General features: G+C 38.5%; 1 protein-coding gene and 1 long non-coding RNA gene across 4 annotated transcripts; one reads left to right on the forward strand and one right to left on the reverse strand.

Moving 5' to 3' along the window:
* Positions 1 to 966: 966 nt before the first annotated feature.
* Positions 967 to 3,913, reverse strand: LOC143414590 (uncharacterized). Of its 3 annotated transcripts, none has more exons than XR_013095234.1 (5): positions 3,831 to 3,913; positions 3,459 to 3,537; positions 2,328 to 2,419; positions 1,446 to 1,603; positions 967 to 1,026 (listed from the first exon to the last, which is right to left on the reverse strand). It is a non-coding gene; the product is annotated as an uncharacterized LOC143414590 (long non-coding RNA). The 3 variants fall into 3 exon arrangements; XR_013095233.1 differs by lacking the exon at positions 3,831 to 3,913 and adding an exon at positions 3,743 to 3,809; XR_013095232.1 differs by lacking the exon at positions 3,831 to 3,913 and having other exon boundaries at positions 3,459 to 3,736.
* An 877-nt stretch (positions 3,914 to 4,790) lies between these two features.
* On the forward strand, positions 4,791 to 13,316 carry LOC143414530 (class I histocompatibility antigen, F10 alpha chain-like). The gene is made up of 7 exons (XM_076879123.1): positions 4,791 to 4,929; positions 6,729 to 6,989; positions 10,720 to 10,998; positions 11,519 to 11,836; positions 12,304 to 12,393; positions 12,572 to 12,589; positions 12,738 to 13,316. The coding sequence occupies exons 1-7, from the start codon at positions 4,863 to 4,865 to the stop codon at positions 12,788 to 12,790; spliced, it is 1,086 nt and encodes a 361-aa protein (XP_076735238.1). The 5' UTR covers positions 4,791 to 4,862; the 3' UTR covers positions 12,791 to 13,316.
* The last annotated feature ends 7,273 nt before the right edge of the window (positions 13,317 to 20,589 follow it).

A 20,589-nucleotide genomic window follows, 5' to 3' on the forward strand; every position in this document is an offset into this window, starting at 1 on the left:
CCTCCCGGTGGGACATGCCTCGAACACCTCACCCAGGAGGCGCCCAGGGGGCATCCTTGTCAGATGCCCGAACCACCTCAGCTGACTCCTTTCGATGTGGAGCAGCAGCGGCTCTACTCTGAGCCCCTCCCGGATGGCCGAACTTCTCACCCTATCTCTAAGGGAGAGGCCAGCCACCCTTCGGAGGAAGCTCATTTCTGCCGCTTGTATCCGCGATCTCGTTCTTTCGGTCACTACCCACAGCTCGTGGCCATAGGTGAGGGTAGGGACGTAGATCGACCGGTAAATTGAGAGCTTCGCTTTTACACTCAGCTCCCTCTTCACCACGACGGACCGGTGCAGCGTCCGCATTACTGCAGCTGCAGCCCCAATCCGTCTGTCGATCTCCGGCTCCCTTCTCCCATCACTCGCGAACAAGACCCCGAGATACTTGAACTCCTCCACTTGGGGCAGGAACTCATCCCCGACCCGGAGTGGGCACTCCACCCTTTTCCGGCTGAGAACCATGGCCTCAGATTTGGAGGTGCTGATCCTCATTCCCGCTGCTTCACACTCGGCTGCGAACCGCTCCAGTGCGAGCTGGAGGCCCTCACCCGATGAAGCCAACAGAACCACATCATCCGCAAAAATCAGAGATGAGATTCTGAGGCCACCAAAGCAAAAGCCCTCCGCCCCTTGGCTGCGCCTAGAAATCCTGTCCATAAAAATTATGAACAGAACCGGAGACAAAGGGCAGCCCTGGCGGAGCCCATCACCCACCGGGAACGAGTCAAACAATATCAAAGCTGTAAAAGCTGTTTACAGTCAGAATTTATAAAACTATGATTGTAAATAAATTCAAACAAGTGAGCTTTTCTCTTTGTGCTGAATATCAACACTGTGATTTCTTAGACTGTAAGCTTTACTTCAGCACAACCAGTTGTAGAAGCTGCCACTCCAAATGTCTTTTGATAACAAGAAAAAAATATCTTTTCAGTCCATGGCCTGAAGTTCTTCTCCGACATCTTCTGCAATCGGCTTTGTCTGCTGGTTTGAAGACAATAAACCACAAAAAAGATGATTTAGTCACTTTGTCTGCGTCATGCAGCTCGAATGTGTCGTGTAACGATGTTGAATAGCCGTCGTTATCCCTCTGCTGTGTCAGTAGGATTGTACTGTACAGCATCTCATTGATATGTGAGGAATGCTAATGTAAACAGACTTACATCATTAAAACATAAAGGACAGGAGATATTTAGATATTTTTATATTTATATTACATTTTATAGCTGACGGATATTACTAAATAGATAGAATTTACTAAATAGCTGGATGAACATGAAAAATATGTCTATAATAACAAATGACCATGAGAGGCAGTAGAATTAATTCAACTGGACACTCAAAAGATGTCCTTAAATGCTCTTTAAGTGGCAGAACAGATGAACAAACAGTTAATTGCTTACTTGAGATGAAATCTGCTCAGCTACTTTGAAAACAGTTTCTAACTGGTTCCTCCTTTAACAGGATGACTGCTCAGGGGTAAGGCCATCATGCAATCCAGCAACCTTTATGGTTCTGCTTTGATTCACCAGGAACTATTAGGGAAACCTTCCAGCGCCTCCTGTGAAAGACACAGGCATAAACACACAAACATTTATTAACATGTTCCACAGTCTTACAGTTTGATTTTCTCATTCTGTGGACAACAACGTACATGGATGCAGGTTTATTGTTAACTTTTGTAAGGTTTATTTAGTGAACATATCCAGCTGCAGCTCCACTGTGATCCTGAGCTGGATAAGCACTTAAGAAAATGTGTCAATAAATGGACAAACATCAACTTACTATATTTATCCAAACAGACTGGACCAATAATGCTTCACTGAGTTAGAGACTTTAATGTCTCTTCTATGTAAGAATGTCTCGTGCTGATATACCTGCAAACTTGACAACAAAGGTTTTTCAGACTGCATGTAGCTGTCCTCTATGTCAGCTCACACATTTACATTCATGTCACACTTATTTCTGCTTTCCCATTTTATAATTATTACTTACATTTTGATTAGATACCTTGAGTTTGTAAATGATCAGATTACATAATTGGAATACAATGTATCCAATTCAGGGTTGCGGGAGGATGAAGCCTATCCCAGCTGATACAGGACAAAGACAGGCTGCCAGTTATCGCAGGGCTAACACGATATGTGTAACAGAAAATCCACTTAAATGTTTGATATTTCTTATAATAATCATAATTATGACTATTATTTAAAGGTTTCTTTATAAATACATTTTGATTTTTTATAACCTCTAAAATATAAACCTGAGCTGTTTCAGATTCTGACCTCTGACCTCACTGCAGCTCCCTCTTGGAAGTACGTCTGCTTCTTGTCTACCCCCAGTGTTGACCGCCTGCCCTTGATATCACGTACTGTACCTGAGGAACAAAAAAGGACAAACACTTGCCTTCATTTAAGAAGTACATTCATACAGAGGTAATCTATGGAAACACACTAGTTCACCCTTTGGGAGGAATCAGTTCCTGTGAAACATTTCTGTATATGAACATCATGTGGAGAATGAATGAAATGAGTTCTTCAGGTGACTCAGCAGTCCCACACTGACAAATGAAATCAAGTTAAACTATTAAGCATATTTGCTCTTCTGAAATCTGTGTTAAACAACAACAAACATAAATTAGTAACAAAAATACAGCTGAGTAGAGGCTTTACAAACCACCAGCAGCCATAATGCTAAATTTTAATCTTCAAATGTTTCTGAGCCGTCTTGAACCTACTTTTAACACATTAAAGTCCCACAGTCAATGCAGCCTGACTCAATCCTAGATGTTCAGCACACAGAGACACAGAGGTACTGTTTAAAGTTTACAGAGTCTGGCAGTCTTTGCATGATGTCCACGTCACTGTAAGTTTCTAGCTGACTCTCAGGTGTGACAGGTGTGTCAGCAGGAAAGAGTAATAATAACCTGCATCCTGAGGTTTGTCATGCAGGATTAAAGGAGCCAGGCTTTGTTCACACAGCTGGGATTGTATTTTACACTGACCCTGGGTCAGTATAAGTATCATACAGTTTAAACGAAGCACTGAAACGTGCACATATTTATTATAGATGCACTGAAGCTAATCGAGATATTTGCTGTCAGTCTGTGGCTGCGATTAAACACTTTACTGGAAACTTTATTAACTAGTAACTTCATCAGTCATGACAGAAGCTAATATTTCTGTGCTAACATCGTTTAACCAGTAACAGCTTTACTCCAATATAAGCTAACGTTTACACCGTAACTTTAAGCTAGCACCATAAAGACGGTAAAACACGTAATAATATCTACAAATGCATCTTAAAGCTGTTATATTAGCACTCTGTGTATTACTAAGATAACCACATTAACATTACTGACACTCGCTGACTTTTAATAGTCATTCTATAAATGCTGTCCGTTTAAATGGTCTTACCTGTACACACTGCATATCCACCGGATTCCAGCCAGAGTGGATTCTGGAGTCTTCCACGCTCCTGTTAGTGATCCTCCATCTGGATGGATGAGAACAACCTTCTGAACAATCTAGCAGGAGATGGCCCATATCTATGGGACTGATTTGTGCTAATAACGCCCATTGTATGGACTGATAACAGCCGAAGCGGGTGAATAAAGTCACCCAGTAGCTAGCTGTGCCATTACCCAGCATACATCACTCCCTCCATAAATGCAATAAACGATACAAAAGTATCGTTCTACCTGTTTTTCAGGTAGTTGTTTACATTATATAATTTATTGTGTTCTGTATACATCACTACAATGTGATTTGGAAAATGTCTAAATATACCGACAACAGGCACTTCCGCGGCAATCTCTTCAATCGGAGGACCCTTCACGTCAATTCCCGACGCGAGAGGGGTACCCTGCGCGTCCATAAGTGAAGCAGTATGGCAAGCCATACGTTAACGGAGATTTGCCGTGTTGTGGCGTTAACGTCATTTCAACGAGATTAACACTAACAGCACTAGTGGAAACACAACGAATATGAATGTGCACTTGGACCAAACCAAATCGTGAAATGAAGAGGGGGCGGGGCCAAAGGCTGACTGGAATTATTATTTGTTGCCAAAAACAGAACTAAATTAATGCCAGGAAACAAAAATGGTTATAAGTAACTTGTGAATTAAACTTTATTTTATGGTGATTTTTGTTTAAAAAAAAAGACTAATTGACTGTTTTTATAATTTTTCCCCCTTAGGGCGCCCCTCGCCACACATGTTGATTTAAAATTAATACCAATCACTCCACTGAGAAACTTAACGAGGTTTTATCCACTGGAGGGAGCCCTGGACCATAACGATTCAGTGAAACTCGGTGAAAACATATTTATGTATTGTAAACGTATTCCCCATCAGTCACACAAAATCAGATTTTAAAATTTGTTTTTGTGCTTTTAAAGACACGGTCATAGACCTCATAGACTCCAGGGGAAATTTGTACTAAACAACTAAACAGTGAAAATTAAAAGAAAATAAATAAATGAAACAATGTCTATCCAGCATAACACGAACTACACCTGTCATAACATAAAAAATAATAAAGACCAGATGAAACTAACCTTAAACCTTCCCTTCATCATTCATGGTTCATATGAAGAAATTTACTTTCAGTTTCGTTGATAACCCTAAAGGGTGCGTTTACCCCAGATTTAAGTGACGTTTACTCTCAGAGTAAATTCCTATTGGCTCAGATGGAGCCCAGTGGTGACGCACCTGCTGGTTCGCCTCCTTTTCTCCCATTTTGTCTTTGATACTTGAGCTAGAAACGCAGAGGCGCTTTTTCTGGACAAGCGAATACAAAAAGTCTGTCAAAGGTTTGGATGTTTATGGTCACAATGAAGGCCTTCATCTTCTTTCTTCTCCTGGGGATACAGGGGACAGCGGCAGGTCAGTTTGACTGACGATTTCTGTCCAAAACTAGTTGACGATTTTCGTCTTTAAATCGTTTTTTAAATTTTTAAACATTGTGACTCTGCTGTCTTTCTAAACAGTCCAACAAATAAAACATGGTGACAATAATGAAAACTGTTATTTTAAAAACTGAGAATCATTTCAATTTTCATGAGGAATTAAACCTTTTAACACAACAGCTCATCACTATCACAAAATATCTGTAAAAATCTTAAACGTTTAATTATTTGTTCAGTATACACTCTATATGAAAAGCCACATGTCATTTGATTAAGTTTATTAAAGGAAAGAGAACTGCTTTTTAATGTATTAAGTATTATTCACCAGTGTTAAGCTTATGAGTACTTTCTGTTTGAAGAACGTGCGCAGACATATCGTAACTAACGAGTTACACCCGGATATGAAGTTCACTTTATTTCTGATGTTATTGCTTCATTAACAGCGCCCTGAAGTGACTTTTGTTTTGAGGTATATAAATAAGATTAAATCGAGTTCAATTGAACTGAATTGAGATACAAAATAAATCATTATTTCTTTATAATATCATACAGTTTTGTATGTAAAGTGCCAGTACACTTTCCATACCAGCATGAGCTAATGTTGCTATCTGTCGTGTCGCCTTTGGCAGTTGATATTACAAGTTTTACAGCGCTGGACCTTTGTGTGAGAGCAAGCATCTGCTTCACAAAAAGGATGACCCTCATCAGGCCCTACAGCTTATACTGTGACAATAACAAAAGATTATTATGGCTATCTTCTCCCAGAACTAAACGTGGCAAATCCTCTTCCGTCCAGTCCGACCTCGCCTTGTATCTTCTCCCTCCTCTGTAGAAGACAGAAAAGAAAAGCATCTCCCTGCCTAGCTTTGGCTATTTAATATTATCTTACTGCTAGTTCAGGACATCTTGTTCGGACTTCCTGACCCAGAGTCGACTCTACCCATTATCATGTGTATGTGTAAGCATGCTGCAAAACCCTCTGCACTCTATGTCATCCATTCTTTTGACTTTTGGTAACTAAAAACTATCCTGCAAACCTGATTACAAATAGAATATAAAATCCAAAAATGCTTATAAGATAACATTCCCCCAATAATAGTTACTTAACATTAGCTTTGGTTTTATTGATAATATTATCAATCAAAGATATTGGAAGTAAAGCTTTCGGTAACAATTTTAAGCTTCAACAAAGTCTATGAAAAAAAATATAAACAAAGAAGAAGGATCGATGTTGATATTTAGAAAACCATTACTGAAATTCTGAAAACAACAACAACAACAAAACAAAGTCTGGGCAGTCATATCAAAACAAAGAAATAAATTCATATAATTTATAATATCAAAAATGGAAACAGAAAAGAGAACAACTCAAGTTAGAGTCAAGTCAAGAAAATAGGAAACTTAATCAACTTTATGGTTCATACAGGGGCTAACAAAAGTAAAACAGATAAAAAATAATGTGTATTTTACTTAACAGCATAATAGAAACAGAAAATAAAATAAAAATATAGTCAAATTAAAGTCATAATGAGTTCAAACCATTAATCATGAAAACTGAATTAAACTGAAATGAAGGATAAACACCAGTTTTAAAACTTTTTGTGAAACTCAAACATCAAAATAAACCTTTTATGCTTATTGAAGGGGCAGCAGGATTTTTACAGGATGTCTTTAATATGCTGTAGTTTTTCTTGTTGTGTTTTTTTTTCTTTTAATAATGTGATTTTTTTAAAATCTGTGTTCCCGAGATCTCAAAAATTTAACTGTTTCTTACAGTGACCCACTCTCTGAAGTATTTCTATACTGCGTCCTATCAAGTCCCAAACTTCCCAGAGTTTGTGACTGTTGGGATGGTTGATGATGTTCAGATTGAATATTATGACAGCGTTACAGAGAAACTAGTGCCCACACAGGACTGGGTGAACGATGCAGTAGATCTACAGTACTGGGACAAAGAGACTCAGATCTCCATTAACAACCAGCGGACTTACAAAGCCAGCATTGAAAACATAAAGCAGCGCTTCAACCAAACTGGAGGTTTGTTCATGTTTCCTTATTTTACTGATACTTGCTGTTAATGTTTTCAGTAGTAAGCAGATTTGCATACAAATGAAAATGTTCATTCAGATTACAGATTTCAGCCTCGTGGTTCAGACGTCCCTCACAAATAATCACATGTTGTAATTAAATTATGGAAAAAGAAAAAATGTCAGACACCATGCACAGCAGGTTATAATGAAATAATCTCAGATAATATTTTCCAGATTACATTAAACACATACTGATGTTATATTTAATAATAAAATAAAATCTGGTGTCCACTTACATATCTGGCTACTCGTTGGTAAACTGGAACTGGGCTTGTTGCAGGGATCTGAAGTTACTAAACACTTCACGAGTGTATGCACTCACACTTAGGACCCTATAATTGTAAATATAAGCGTGATGAAAGTTGGGCAGCCAGCTTACATCTTTAGTCCACTCTGGGTCTGATCCTTTCACTCCTTTGATTTTTTCCTCGTACCTTTTGTTTGCCTTTTTGTCAAGTCTGTCTTTGTATGGACCTGCCGTGTTCTCCTTCGTTTTGTACATAACTGTTTTGGGGGCAAATAAAATGCAGGTAGGGATTAAAACCGAAGAATGAATTGTTGCCGGTCCTGGAAATGCTAGCGCTTGTTAAGAGGGGTCGGGGCTAACACCTGTCTGTGTGGCTTACCTGAGCAGAGCGAGCACAGACACGCTTGCGTCATCAGCTGTGACGTAACCCGAGTCTAAACACTCGTCACCAACAAGCCGAAGATGACGTCAGTAAAACAAAGTCTGCTTTCTCACTCTGAATATATTTCTGGCGTGCTGTGACATCACGTCTTTTCAGCCAATCAGCAGCAGGCACGCTCTGTTTGAATGGTCATGAGTGGAGCAGCAGCCGTGGACGTGGAGCTCAGGTTAAAATCAGCGGCTCGTCTTAAATCGCACAGTTTGATTTAGCGTTTCAAACGTCGCTCTGTCCGCTTTCAGACGCTGACGTTAAGCTGTCATCAGCAGGCGTCAGAGTGCTCGCTGCTGATTGGTCGCTCCTCCGACAATCAGAGTGAAACTTTTCCCATAAAACAACGAGGTCCATTAAATCTCTGCTGGTGCTGTTAGTTTGTTCACGCTCAGTTTGAAGAGCAAATAAAACATCTTTTCAAAATAGTTCAAAACCTTTAGAATATTTTCTGCAACAGAATTTTCACAGATTCGACCAAAAGTTCTGAACAAAAGTGCAAAAACCAAAACAAACGTCCAAAAGTACAAAAAAAGACAATAGATTTGTTATTATTTTTTGAGCGACCAGAAAAAACACATTTTCCCAGTGGGAGTGTGTGATGGAGACAACAGGACAGATGTTGAGCTGTTGCTGATATTTAAATACGCTGTGACATCATCTCCTGGAGCGACAGATGATGTTTAACTGGAGTTCTTCACAGAGAGCAGCTCAGCGTCTGTGTGGAACAGCTGATTTACCAACATCATCATATTATCAAACCAATATTCAGAAAAACAGATTTCCTCTTGGACAAATATCCTTGTTGTTCCACATAAAATAACTGTGAGGCTCAAACTGTGTTTGTAGACGAGAGTCTGTGACGAGGAAGCCCGGCCATGAGAGGCCGACGTGTTCGCGGGGATTTTATCCACAAAGTTACACACGAGAAAAACTCGGTGCAGCGACTCAGAGAGAAAATGAACAGGTGTAGCGCTCAGGATGGAGGCGGGGCTTCTGATCAGCTGTTTGAGCCAGTTTATCTTAAATGTGCCGTTTAAAGTGTGGAAATCTGAAACATTCAGCCCACCGTTTACATCGAGTTCATACGAGCTGTTTTTCTAATGTGACGTCTCCTGTTTGTCCACATGAAGCTGAAGAGCAGCCTGTCAGCGTCTTTGATGGTTTATTATGGAGGCGTCGAGCCAGCGCTGCCTCAGGGACACCAGAGATTCCTGCTTTAGTCAAAACTCTTCCTCTCAGTGAGAGAGCTGAATTTGTTTTTAACTCTTTTTGTAGGAGGGATCAGACTTAGATTCATTCTTTTGATCCTTAGTGATTCATATTCTTAAATATGGAAGCTGTTTTTTTAATCGAAATATTACAAAGGTCAGATTTGGAGCATCTGTGATGAGTTCACATTTATCAATATTCATATAAAGCCTGGAATCTTTGGAGAAACTGTTCATGGTGTTTCTAAATCAGAGTGGTGTCGTCAGCTGTGCTACGATTAACTCTCTGCCAGTGACGGAGATCCTTTTACATCACCTGATTTTACTCGTCTGATAAAACACTAACAGGAAGAGGTGCAGAGAGGCGGAGCCGCCTCGTCTTCTTCCTCTATGCAGGTTAAATCTGTGGATGTAGCAGCCATCAGTTTATTACAGCTGTTACTGTTTTTGTAGAGTTTTGACTGAAGTAGAGAAATAATTACTGAAACTAAATTAGTTTAAAGATTGAAAGATGAAATGATGCTCTGCTGTATCAAAGGCTTTGTTGAAGTCTAAAAACAGGATGAATCATTACTGTTCATCATCTCTGGACAATCCAGAATATCTAGAACTAGTCTGACATTGTTTTTTGTGTCTGTATTGTGCATGAAACAAATTCAAACGTGGTGCACATGTGTGTTACAAGTTAATCTGGCTGTGGGCTATGGCACTTGGCCACAGACTCCATTTGACTCCATTTGAGTGCACACAAAGTAAACTGCATGCTTTAGATGTGAAGCAAAAACATTGAAATTGGAGTAATAAAGTATGTGAGGGGAATGATAACAAAGACAAGATTCTCCTGATCGTGTACTCTTGCTGTCCTGTGAACAGCATCGGCGTGATGTTAATTGTTTGCTGTTTTCGCATCGCCCCGTACATGAGAATATCACCAGGTAAACTCGCAACATTTTTAAATATTTTGCTGTTAAACAGCAACAAGATTGATGGGGTGTGTTTGAGGTAACCTTACAAATGTCACAGATGAAATATTTGGTGTTTATTTGCTGGTTTGTCTGTAGTGGCTCCTTAAAAGCAAATCTACCACACATCTGTTCGACCAACTGCAGTTGATCTGCGACGCCTGGAATACCAGCACATTCCTCTTAGTGGTTGTAAAGTCTTAGGGGAACCTTTTTCACCTTTTTGTCAGGTCACAGCACAAGAAATTAGCTGATTTATCAATAAGTATTTCTTGCATAATCATCAATGATGACATGAAGCATTTGCTGGAGCCTGAAATACTGTAAGTAGAACTCCAGATTAGATTAATGTCACATGATCATGTTAAACAGACACCTCTAGAAAAACTTTAGGACAGTCTGGTGTTTAGTTTCTCACAGGAAGGATTTTGTTGGACTGATAACGGCTGCAGAGTTTCAGAGGATGGAAAGTAAATCTGGAATCAGGATCTGTGTCGGCTGCTCAGGACTCCAGCTTAGTGTGTTTGTCTGATCCTGCAGCTCACAGGAAGTTGCTCCACCTACAGCAGCATAGATAAACTGTGCATTGATATCTCTGCCTCCAGGATGTGGATGTGCTAAAGGGAGGAAATGATTTTTTTTTCTTCCATTCTCTTTTTCTAAAATCTACATTGTTAATGATGATTTTTTTTTTTTAAATCTTCCACTGAGACAAAAGCAGCCATAAATGTAGATCCTCTATATGTTGATCACGTCTCTGTGTCAGTATAAGACTTTAGTGCAGCCTCTCTGGTTCACTGCAGTCTTTGTCTCTGTGTTTCTGTCAGGTGTTCACATTCTCCAGGAGATGTACGGCTGTGAATGGGATGATGAAACAGGTGAAATGAATGGATATCGCCAATTCGGTTATGATGGAGAGGACTTCATAAGCTTTGACCTGAAGAAAGCAACATGGATCGCTCCTGTACAACAGGCTCACACAACACAAACCAGGTGGGACAGTGACAAAGCTACGAACACACGGGGTAAGAACTACCTCACCCAGGAGTGTCCTGAGTGGCTGAAGAAGTATGTGAACTATGGGAGGAGCTCTCTGATGAGGACAGGTAAAATCACATGACCAGAATTAGATTGTTAACCAAAAGTCTTATGTCTCAGTTTATTACTTACTATCATATTAAATTAATATAATTACACTTCGGATTTCATTTTGATACATTTTATAAATGTAATTTAATTTTATAAACCACATCACATCAAAAATAAATTAGTCTGCTATTAATAATAATGATAATGATAATAATAATAACCTTTTTTAAGGTAGTCCTGGTTGCCACAGCAGATCATCTTCCACTGTTTTAGCTCTGATATACTTTGTAATCCTTTTCACTCCTTATGAAAACTTTAATATCATCAGCTCTGTCAGTGCCACCATCTCCAAACATTAAATCACATCAGGTCCACTGCCATCTTGAAAACCTTCTTTTCCACTCTTGCTCGTCTCCATCCACTCCACCTTGTCTGCACTCTTTTCTTCACCTCACTTCTGCACCATGCACCTCTCCAGCTCAAATAAAATTGTAATTATAATACAGAAAGAATGAACTGTTTGTCTTTACTCCACAGTTGTCCCCAAAGTGTCTCTCCTCCAGAAGACTTCCTCCTCTCCAGTCACCTGCCACGCTACAGGTTTCTATCCTAACAGAGTCGAGATGGTCTGGAAAAAAGATGGAGTGGAGTTTCATGAGGGTGTGAACAAAGGAGAGATTCTCACCAACAATGACGGGACCTTCCAGATGAGTGTTGACCTGGATGTCTCATCAGTCAAACCTGAAGACTGGCACAGATACAGATGTGTGTTTCAGCTCTCTGGTGTGAACGAGGACATCGTCACCAAACTGGTCAAAGCAGACATAAAGACCAATGAAGTGGACATTGGTAATGGTAAGACAGGAATCAGAAGTGATTAAAGTTAAAAATATAAATTTTAAGATTCCTACGGTTCATGTGGTTTCATCTGTTAAGTTCCTCTTCTGTCTATAATACTGATATGTTACACAAATAAACGTGTCCAATCTTGGATCATTGTGTGAGTGCTAACTTCCTAAAATATTTTTACAATTAAATGTTTTAAAAGTGCTGTAATGCAGATATTTTTATCCACCACAGTGATTCATTGCTGTCCAGTCACTGTTTACTGAGCTTTGATGAATATAGAACCTCATCAACATACTTTTTTGTTAAGCTTTGCATTTAAACATTTCTTTCTTTTTGTGCTTATAGAAACAAGGTTTTCAAGCCTATTTGAGTTTTTATTTTATTTACATTTTTCCAATAATTATATCTACTTGAAACTGATTATTCTCTTTACTGCTTCAGGTTGTGATTTGTTTGTTGTTGTTGATCTGCAGGAAATAATCTCACCATCATCATTGCTGTTGTTGCTGTGGTTCTTGTCCTCGGCGCTGTGAATGGATTCATTGTCTACAAAAAGAAAACAAGTGAGAGACAAAAACAGAAAAAAATATATTTTTTAGTTAATGCTCTTATGCAAAAGTGTATAAGCAGCACAAGGCACAGTGTCATGAAAATATGAATTACATGATAATATGACAAAAGAAACAAATAAAATATTATAACCATAAGAGATAAAATTATCTTTATTTTCTTTTATTTCAGGCAAATGCTCCCAGCCTCGTAAGTCAAACTAGTGTCTGTTTTCTCTTATGCATTCTGTAGATCATAAAGTATTTTTCTGTATTTTATGGTAAATAACTTTTTCAGGAATGAACAAGTCCCAGTTCAGACAGGATGTGAACTAAAACATGTTTCTGACCTTTTACAGCTATGAAGGATCCTGCAATTAAGGAGCCACTGAATCCTCCTCCAACAGTCTAAATGACAAACAACCTTCCATACATTCAGTTACTTCACTTTAAACAAAGCTGCAGCACTTTCAGTTACCTTTCATCAAAAGTGTCTAAAAGTCAAATTATAGTAAGTTATATTGTTAAATTTTCCATTTGGCTTCTACTGCATGTCTAAATTATTTTTTAACTTAATTTCTTTAAAATGTAAATCAAGTAGAGGGTTAAAATAACACCAATGTTAGCCATCCATAAACACGTGCCCAAAGTCTCAGATCACAGTGGATTTCCAAATTTTGTACATAAACTGTTTGTACATTTCTTTAAAACTATTTTGTGTTAATTTTAACCAGACCTAGGGTGGTTATAATTTATGTCTTTGAGGTTATTCTCAAATAAAAAAGAGAATTTTGTTGTTTCTTTTGTGTTTTTAGTCTAAAACGTTTTGATCTTTGGTTTGTTTTCTGATTTAGTTTAAATTGAGCTTCTGATGGCTTGTGTGATATTTTCTTGAAAATGCTTTCTGTTCATATTTAGGGGTTTTAAAGGGCATTTTCTGTCTTATGTAAACACATAGGAGTTAAACAGTGATGTTGCTGTTTCATTCTCTTTTATACTTTTGCCTTTCAATAAAGTCCCCAATAATCCAAATTTCTGTCTTTTTGTGATTCCATACACTGTACACTTAGCTAAAACATGAGTTATGTCTAAGTGTTAAAAGACTTTTTCACCAGGCGACATTTTAACTTATCACAGATCTATTAGGCCTCAGTCACAGTGAAAGAAGAATAGGTTGTGACCACAACAACCTCGTGATGTATAACTGATTTCTCTGATTTTTCATTTGTATTTTTTTTGTCTCAGATTATTACACATAGACAGCCCCTAACCCTGGGGAAGGTCTGTAATTATAATCAATGTCTCATTCATTAGCAGCAGAAATATTGGCAACACTTTGTAGTCACTCCGAGTTTCCCCAGATGAGCAGCTCCTCTGCTCCTTTATTTATTTCTCCAAGTGTAATGAATCACACATATGGGAGTTACTGAGATTTGTGGCAGGCAATTTACTGCAAATTCTGCTAAATTTAACTCCAAACAGCATCTATTATTTTGTTATAGGTAAGTTTTATAGTTATGCTATAGTAGAATATACACAGAATATGTATAGTAGAAAGAGTAGAATTTGAGACTTTTTTTTTTTTTTAAGAATTCTGACTTGAAAACTATGACATTTTTACAACAGCAACGTTGGTGGTAGAAGTAGAACTTCCAGATAAACATATTTTAATTAATTTTTCATGGCACAGATTCAGCAGGTTGCTGGAAACATTCCTCAGAGATTTTGGTTCATATTGAGATGACAGCATCATACAGACACACACGCTGGAAATTTGTTGGCTGCATATCCTTTTCCTGTTGCAATCTCCTGTTCTATCAAACCCCAATGCTGCTCTATTGGATCGAGATCTGCTGACTGTGGAGGTCATTTGAGTGCAGTGAACTCATTGTCATGTTCAATAAAATAAGTTTGAGATAATTTGAGCTTTGAAACATGGAGCATTATCCCACTTTAAGCAGCCATTCAAAGATGGGTGCACTGTGGTCATAAAGGGATGGACATGTTCAGCATCGAATCTCAGGTAAGCTGGTGTGTTTAAACAATGCTCAGTTTGTGCTAAGAGCTCCAAAGTGTGTCAAGAAAATATCCCCACACTATTGCATGAAGAGTAGCCTGAACTGTTGACACAAGGCAGGATGGACCCATGCTTTCATGTTATTTATTTATTTATTATTTATTTATTCCAGAGGCCAGAGGGCAGGCAAGTAGGCAGGAAGGAGAGACATATATTTCCAGAGCAGAGGAACGAGAGCTGTACTCCAGGTGAGTCCAATTCACGGGGAGTGACACCCTCTGTACACAGGGAAGACAAGGTTGCACGGAGAAAATAGGTAAAACAATTTCCAAAAAAGAGCTGCCTAGTTATCGCCAGAGGGCATATAACGAACTGGTGATCAGCCCTTTTGCTGATTGCTTGTAGAAGAGGCCCAAGTGAGATGCAGCACACTCCACCCCAAAGGGGTGGACAGGAGACCGGCAGCACCAGGTGGAAAAACCCCAGTCACTACGACGGACAAAAAAGACTCAAAAAGTCGTAGAATATGTTTCAGGAAGTTTTTCCATGCATTCTTCCTGCTTGAGTAGGTATCTCTGTATTTTGTGTTTTTGAGTTCACAGGCCTCCTCTACTGTCATGTCTTCCCTTTAACCAACATGTGGTAAACATGCAGCCAGACAGACGCGTCCCATTATCATCCAGATAGTACAGACCAGGACCCTGCAGAACAGACTGTCTGTTATATTGTCTGAATTTCATTATTTTATCGTCTGCAGCAGATATTGTGCAGTTTCTTAAAAATATTCCCATATCAGCTGCTTGCATTAATCACCAGCCTGCACTGTAACATTATTACCTATTGATTTTAGTTGCACGTTTGCCAGTGTAATTATCTGGTCATTACATATTATTACATAATACTTATTATAACATGAATTCCAAAAAAGTTGGAAAGTTCTTTAAACTTGAATAAAATGAAAACTAAAAGACTTTCGAATCACATGAGCCAATATTTTAATAAAACCAGAATATAAATAATATAACAAATGTTTAAACTCTTGGGTTGGCCAGAAGTTTTTTTGCAACCACACGTAAGAAACTTCATTTCACAGACCCAGAAGCTCCAGCTATCTTTTATACTGTCTATGGTGATAAAAGTCAGTGCTGTGAAAATAAATGTATTCAACAAGTATGCACAGTACTGTGCAAAAATCTTGAGCCACCCTTCTTTGTTTATATTTTGCTTCCAAGGACCACAACTATCTTTAATTTTTTTTTTTAAGTAATCTTGAGCAATAGTTTTCCAGGCTTTCTGAACGCCATTCAAATTATTATTATTTATTATTTATTATTATTTTTTTTATATTGGCTGCATTTTCCCTTAATTTCAGTCCAAGGGATCAACCAGTGTTGCATCTACACATAACAGATAACTTAGCAAAGAACCTATTTTTAACTGTATAAATAAGTACTTTGATACCAGCAGAAAGCTGCCTCAGAAAGTTCAGGCTATGTTAAAGAATGAAGGCGCTTATACTAAATATCAACTTTCAAGGTCATTAGACTTGTATAAACTCTATTTCCCATTTCCCATAACAAAAACTAAAAAAATGGGTGGCTAAAGACGTTTGCACAACACTTTCCAAGACTAAAATGTTTTTAAAATTCCAACCAATGTCACGGACCTGGCTCTGGAGGACTCGGGGGTCCGTGAGCCGGGCCACCACTCTCCATGCATGCTTTCAACACCTGTTTTTCCCCCCCACTAATCTCTTTCACACTCCAGTATAGGAGGCAGCACTGCACCTCTAAGTTGGATGCCAGCTGCATTGGCTGTGGAGAAGAAGGCAAGGAGAAGAAGAAGTGGAGTAGGAGGCAAAGACGATGGAAAGAAACAATGCAAAACGCAGCTGCAAGTAAAAAAAGGAAAGAAAAGGGTGGGGCTGAGAAGGCAAGAGAACTTGAAGAGTACAAGGTCAGGATGGTAGGGGTTGGCTGTGATGATGACGAAGAAGAGAACACAGATGTACTAAACAAACAGTGCAAATCTTGCAAGGAATGCCCAGTCTGTTGTTATCAGATTCTGAAACGATACAACTTCTTCACAGATGCTTATTATATTCTTGGCTGGGGATACAGGTACCTCCTTACTCTGCCTGTGACACAGGTAGCATGTGAGAGAAGTTTCTCTGTTCTTAAACACATAAAAAGTAGAATAAGAAGCACACAGTCGCAAGAACACCTGGAAGCATTCATGCTTATGACTACAGAGAAAGACATCCTCATGTCCCTTGACAATGACTTGGTCATAGACAGAGTTTCAGAAAAAAGCGACCTGTTGAAGAAAATACTCATCCCCCAACACTGAGTAAGGTGAGTATTCAAGTAACCTGCATAATAAAACCTCTTTACTTTGTGATTTATCATAACTCATACTAGGACTGGGTGATATGGCCTGAAATCCATATCACAGAATAATTTGAAGCATTTGCGGTAACGATATATATCGCGATATATTCTTTTTTCCCCTGTATAACGTATTTTACACACTATAAGGCACACTTAAAATCCTTTAATTTTCTCAAAAATCGACAGTGTGCCTTATGTATGAATTCTGGTTGTGCTAACTGACCTCGAACCAATTTAATGTGGTACACGGCGCTCAAAAATCTGTCAAACTTTGGTAAGCTATGAAGGCCAGAGTTGCCAACTCCTCAGTAAGGAAAATCGCTATTGGCTGTCCTAAAAGTCGCTAGAAGTCGCTAAATGACGTCATCGCCTAATTTGCATAATTGGTCATGCTAATCTAATTGTAACCTATGTTGTTGGAGAGAGAAATAACACCGTGGAAGAGACATAAAGTGAGTAAAAAACGTCCTAAATGCATTTAGAGTTTATTTAGAACTACAAATTAAATTTCTTTTAGCAATTATTATTTTTTCTTAATGTCACAATTCCAACCCTGCTCCTTTACCCGGGCTTGGACCGGCAAGTGACCCGAAATTGGCACTCTGGTGGAGTTACTTTGTGTGTGTGTGTTTATAAGTAGTTTTAAACCTTGTGATCCACAAAACAGCATAAGAGTAAAAGAGTAAAAGAAGAACTGACTGCGTTACAGCACCCGCTGCTTGTTGAGAGTAAAAGAGATAGGGGAGACCGGGGATAGTTGTAACATTTTTGACATTTCTGTCTGTAAATTGGAGCTCTTTTAAGGTAGTGGATTCAAAATGTAATGCAAAGTATTTACATGTCTCTGCTATTAAATAGTGCAGCTATTTTCTCTGCAGCACAATTACCCATTGCATGGTATGGCCTCAAACACAAAGAGTGAAATGTTACAATTAACCCCATAGTCTGGGTTAGTTGTAACATATCCTGGGGTGAAATGTAACACAATGAAATAAGGGTATACTGACAAAATATTAACATGTAATCTTTGTTTATTCAACACATGAATGCACTTAGAGCCATTTATGTAGCTGTGTGTGTGTGACAGAATGCAGAAATCTAGCTTTTGAACATATTCCAACCCCCCAAAAAAGACAAATTATGGAATTTTCTGCAACTGAATATTTCATTAATTTTGGTTGGTCTTCCTTGAGTTTGGCCTCATTGGCTCAGTGGGCATTATAACCTACAACTCTTGCACCAATTTTGAACATAACAATGAAGCTGAAAAAATGTAGTTGTTCACCAGCATCGCAATTCCATTACTTTTTATCATGGCTTACCTTGGTGTGGTTTGCAAAGTGCTTCAGAAAGATGAGGAAATCTGTTTCTTGCATCCATCCTGATTTATTTCCACTACTAGTACTTCCTACTGGTCCATCTCTGACACAGTGGTCTGCATAATGTATGTGTGGGAACACAAACAGTGGAGGAATTGTGTTGCCAATGGCATTAACCGCATATACAAAAGCGACCAGTGAACCTCTCTCTGCTGATGTCGTTGCCCCAACTTGTTTAATATAAGTTAAAGTAATAGTGTGGTAAGTTGTAACATCTGCATTATTGTTACAACTACAACATTACAGCCAACGGCTAAAACATTAGCACTAAAGACCTACACAGAATATATCCCCATAGACATACAAATAACATAATTTAAGTTTGATGACTTTAACTGCAAAGCAGATAATGCTATTACAAATTGAAATAAAGTAGAAAAACTTACTTTTTGCCATACAAATGACTTTTTTTCGTGTTAAATTGTCTGTGTTTGACAAAATGTGCTGATTTTTCACATGTGATAGCAGAACTGAGTTGGGCATGCACAGGATGAGTCACATCATTTGAAACTTAGCCCTGATTGGAGAAATTGGAAGTGTTACAACTGACCCACGTTACAACTATCCCCGGTCTCCCCTACCGCTTTCACGTCTTTTTTTAGTGACTTTTTTTTTAGAAAAAAAGTCGCTAAGGGGTCTGAAAACTCGCTAAATATAGCAACAAAGTCGCTAAGTTGGCAACACTGATGAAGGCTTGATGGATTGTTGGAGCATTATGGCTACCATAGTCAGGAGCCTTGCGGAGTAATCTGGGTCCTAAACTCCGTTTTTCTTCAGGTCCCAAAGTCAAACGAACACTGCAGCATCACTGAGAGTTAAAAACTGTCTAAATTCTTTCATCTTTAATTAAATGATCGGCGTTGCTGCTCTACCAGATGTAACAATTAAGTTTAACATCCAGGCATCTATGAAAACAGAATTTATTAAATTCAATGGAGTTAGAAGTTAGCAGGAAGTTAGCTCGCTAGCTTCCACCTAAACTTGATATAGCATGAGAGATTTCTGAAGTAATAAAAACATACAGCTCTGCTATCACTTCCATCATAAATAAAGACAGAAAACTAAATAGCAGTGACGTTTGTAGGGTTACTGAAGTTGGACTACCTGTTAGCATAACATTAGCACAGTAAAGCTGAAGGATGAACGCTAACTTTTTGCCACTTGATAAAAGTTAACGTGAGGGTTTCTGGTGGTTAGGGACAAATGCAGTTGCATGGCAGAATGCTATAAACAGACCAAACTTCAGTCAGAAGGTTAGTCATTAATATACTGCAACAACATGGGAATAGAGCAGCTGCGAGAGAATTCAGCACTAATGAATCAATGTTACGTTAAGTGGAGGTAGCACAGTTTTTGACTTTCCCCATATTCCAAAAGTGCTTTGTCTCTTTGCTTTTACTGTTGCCCGGCATAATTTGCAGATGATGTTGTTTGCAGCCGCTGCAATACTTTCGACCAAAACTGCACAGCAAATTCAAAAGTGTTAAATGTTTTGTTGTTAATAGTCTTCTTGCAAAAGTAGAGTTAATTTTACTCTAAGTAGAGTCACATTCCTTTAATGTAACTCTGAGGTGTAAAATGATAGTAGTTAAAATCGAGTGTTAAAAATGAGTGTTTCTATGTCAAATCTGGAGGTGTTACAATGGAAACATTAACTCTTGACCTCTTAACTCTGAACTCCTAGAGGGGCTATGACACCAATAGAGTAAATTCACAGACTCCGCCCCCAGCACCATAGGCTCCAATCGAAGCTGAAGTGAAGCCGTTTCAGAACATTTTGCTCTACATATTTGAGTTGTTTGCCATGCTTGGTAAGTCATTTTTTCAAAGATTGTTTCAATTATTATTATGAGCTTTTACTTCTGTGGCTCTTTAGAGTTGAGACAAAGCTGTGTGAAAGGCATTAGCCATATTGCTCAGTGATAGCATAATATTCTGTTTTAGCTAGCTGAAAGGTATTGTTTGCGGGCAAATACCACAGCCTTGAAAAATGTGAATTGCATGTGAATTTTCAGTCAAACTTTTGGTCAAATACACCTAAAACAATGTCTAGAATGTGAAATGTTGGTATAATGGTACTACTTGAAGCCTAAAAACGATCGCCCATAAAAAAAACGAGCAAACAGCAGTAGCAGGCGTCCTGACTGGGTTCTACGTTAGCATAGATCCCTCCAGAGTTTTGTGCACACGGTTTAGGTAAAAATGAAAAAGGTTGAGGTTTTACATTTAGTTCAGTATTACCTGTTGCCTGTGTCCTTGTCTTTTGGGAAAATACTTTACACAAGTAATGGCTCAAAGAGGATTCCTTTTTTTTTTTTACTGTGCTGCAATTGTTTACTGGATTATTTGTGCCATTAAGTAGTGTCAACTAATTTTTATACAGGATATGCTTGTGAAGATGGAATATGGGGGAGAGCAGAAGTGC

Source organism: Maylandia zebra, linkage group LG22 (assembly GCF_041146795.1).
Source record: "Maylandia zebra isolate NMK-2024a linkage group LG22, Mzebra_GT3a, whole genome shotgun sequence".
Taxonomy (NCBI): domain Eukaryota; kingdom Metazoa; phylum Chordata; class Actinopteri; order Cichliformes; family Cichlidae; genus Maylandia; species Maylandia zebra.

Excerpts from the sequence above, each read along its gene's own strand:
- LOC143414530 (XM_076879123.1), top strand. The coding sequence starts at position 4,863 with ATGTTTATGGTCACAATGAAGGCCTTCATCTTCTTTCTTCTCCTGGGG. Across the intron at positions 4,930-6,728 it reads GATACAGGGGACAGCGGCAG|TGACCCACTCTCTGAAGTAT; the intron begins GTCAGTTTGACT and ends TGTTTCTTACAG. Across the intron at positions 11,837-12,303 it reads TGAAGTGGACATTGGTAATG|GAAATAATCTCACCATCATC; the intron begins GTAAGACAGGAA and ends GTTGATCTGCAG.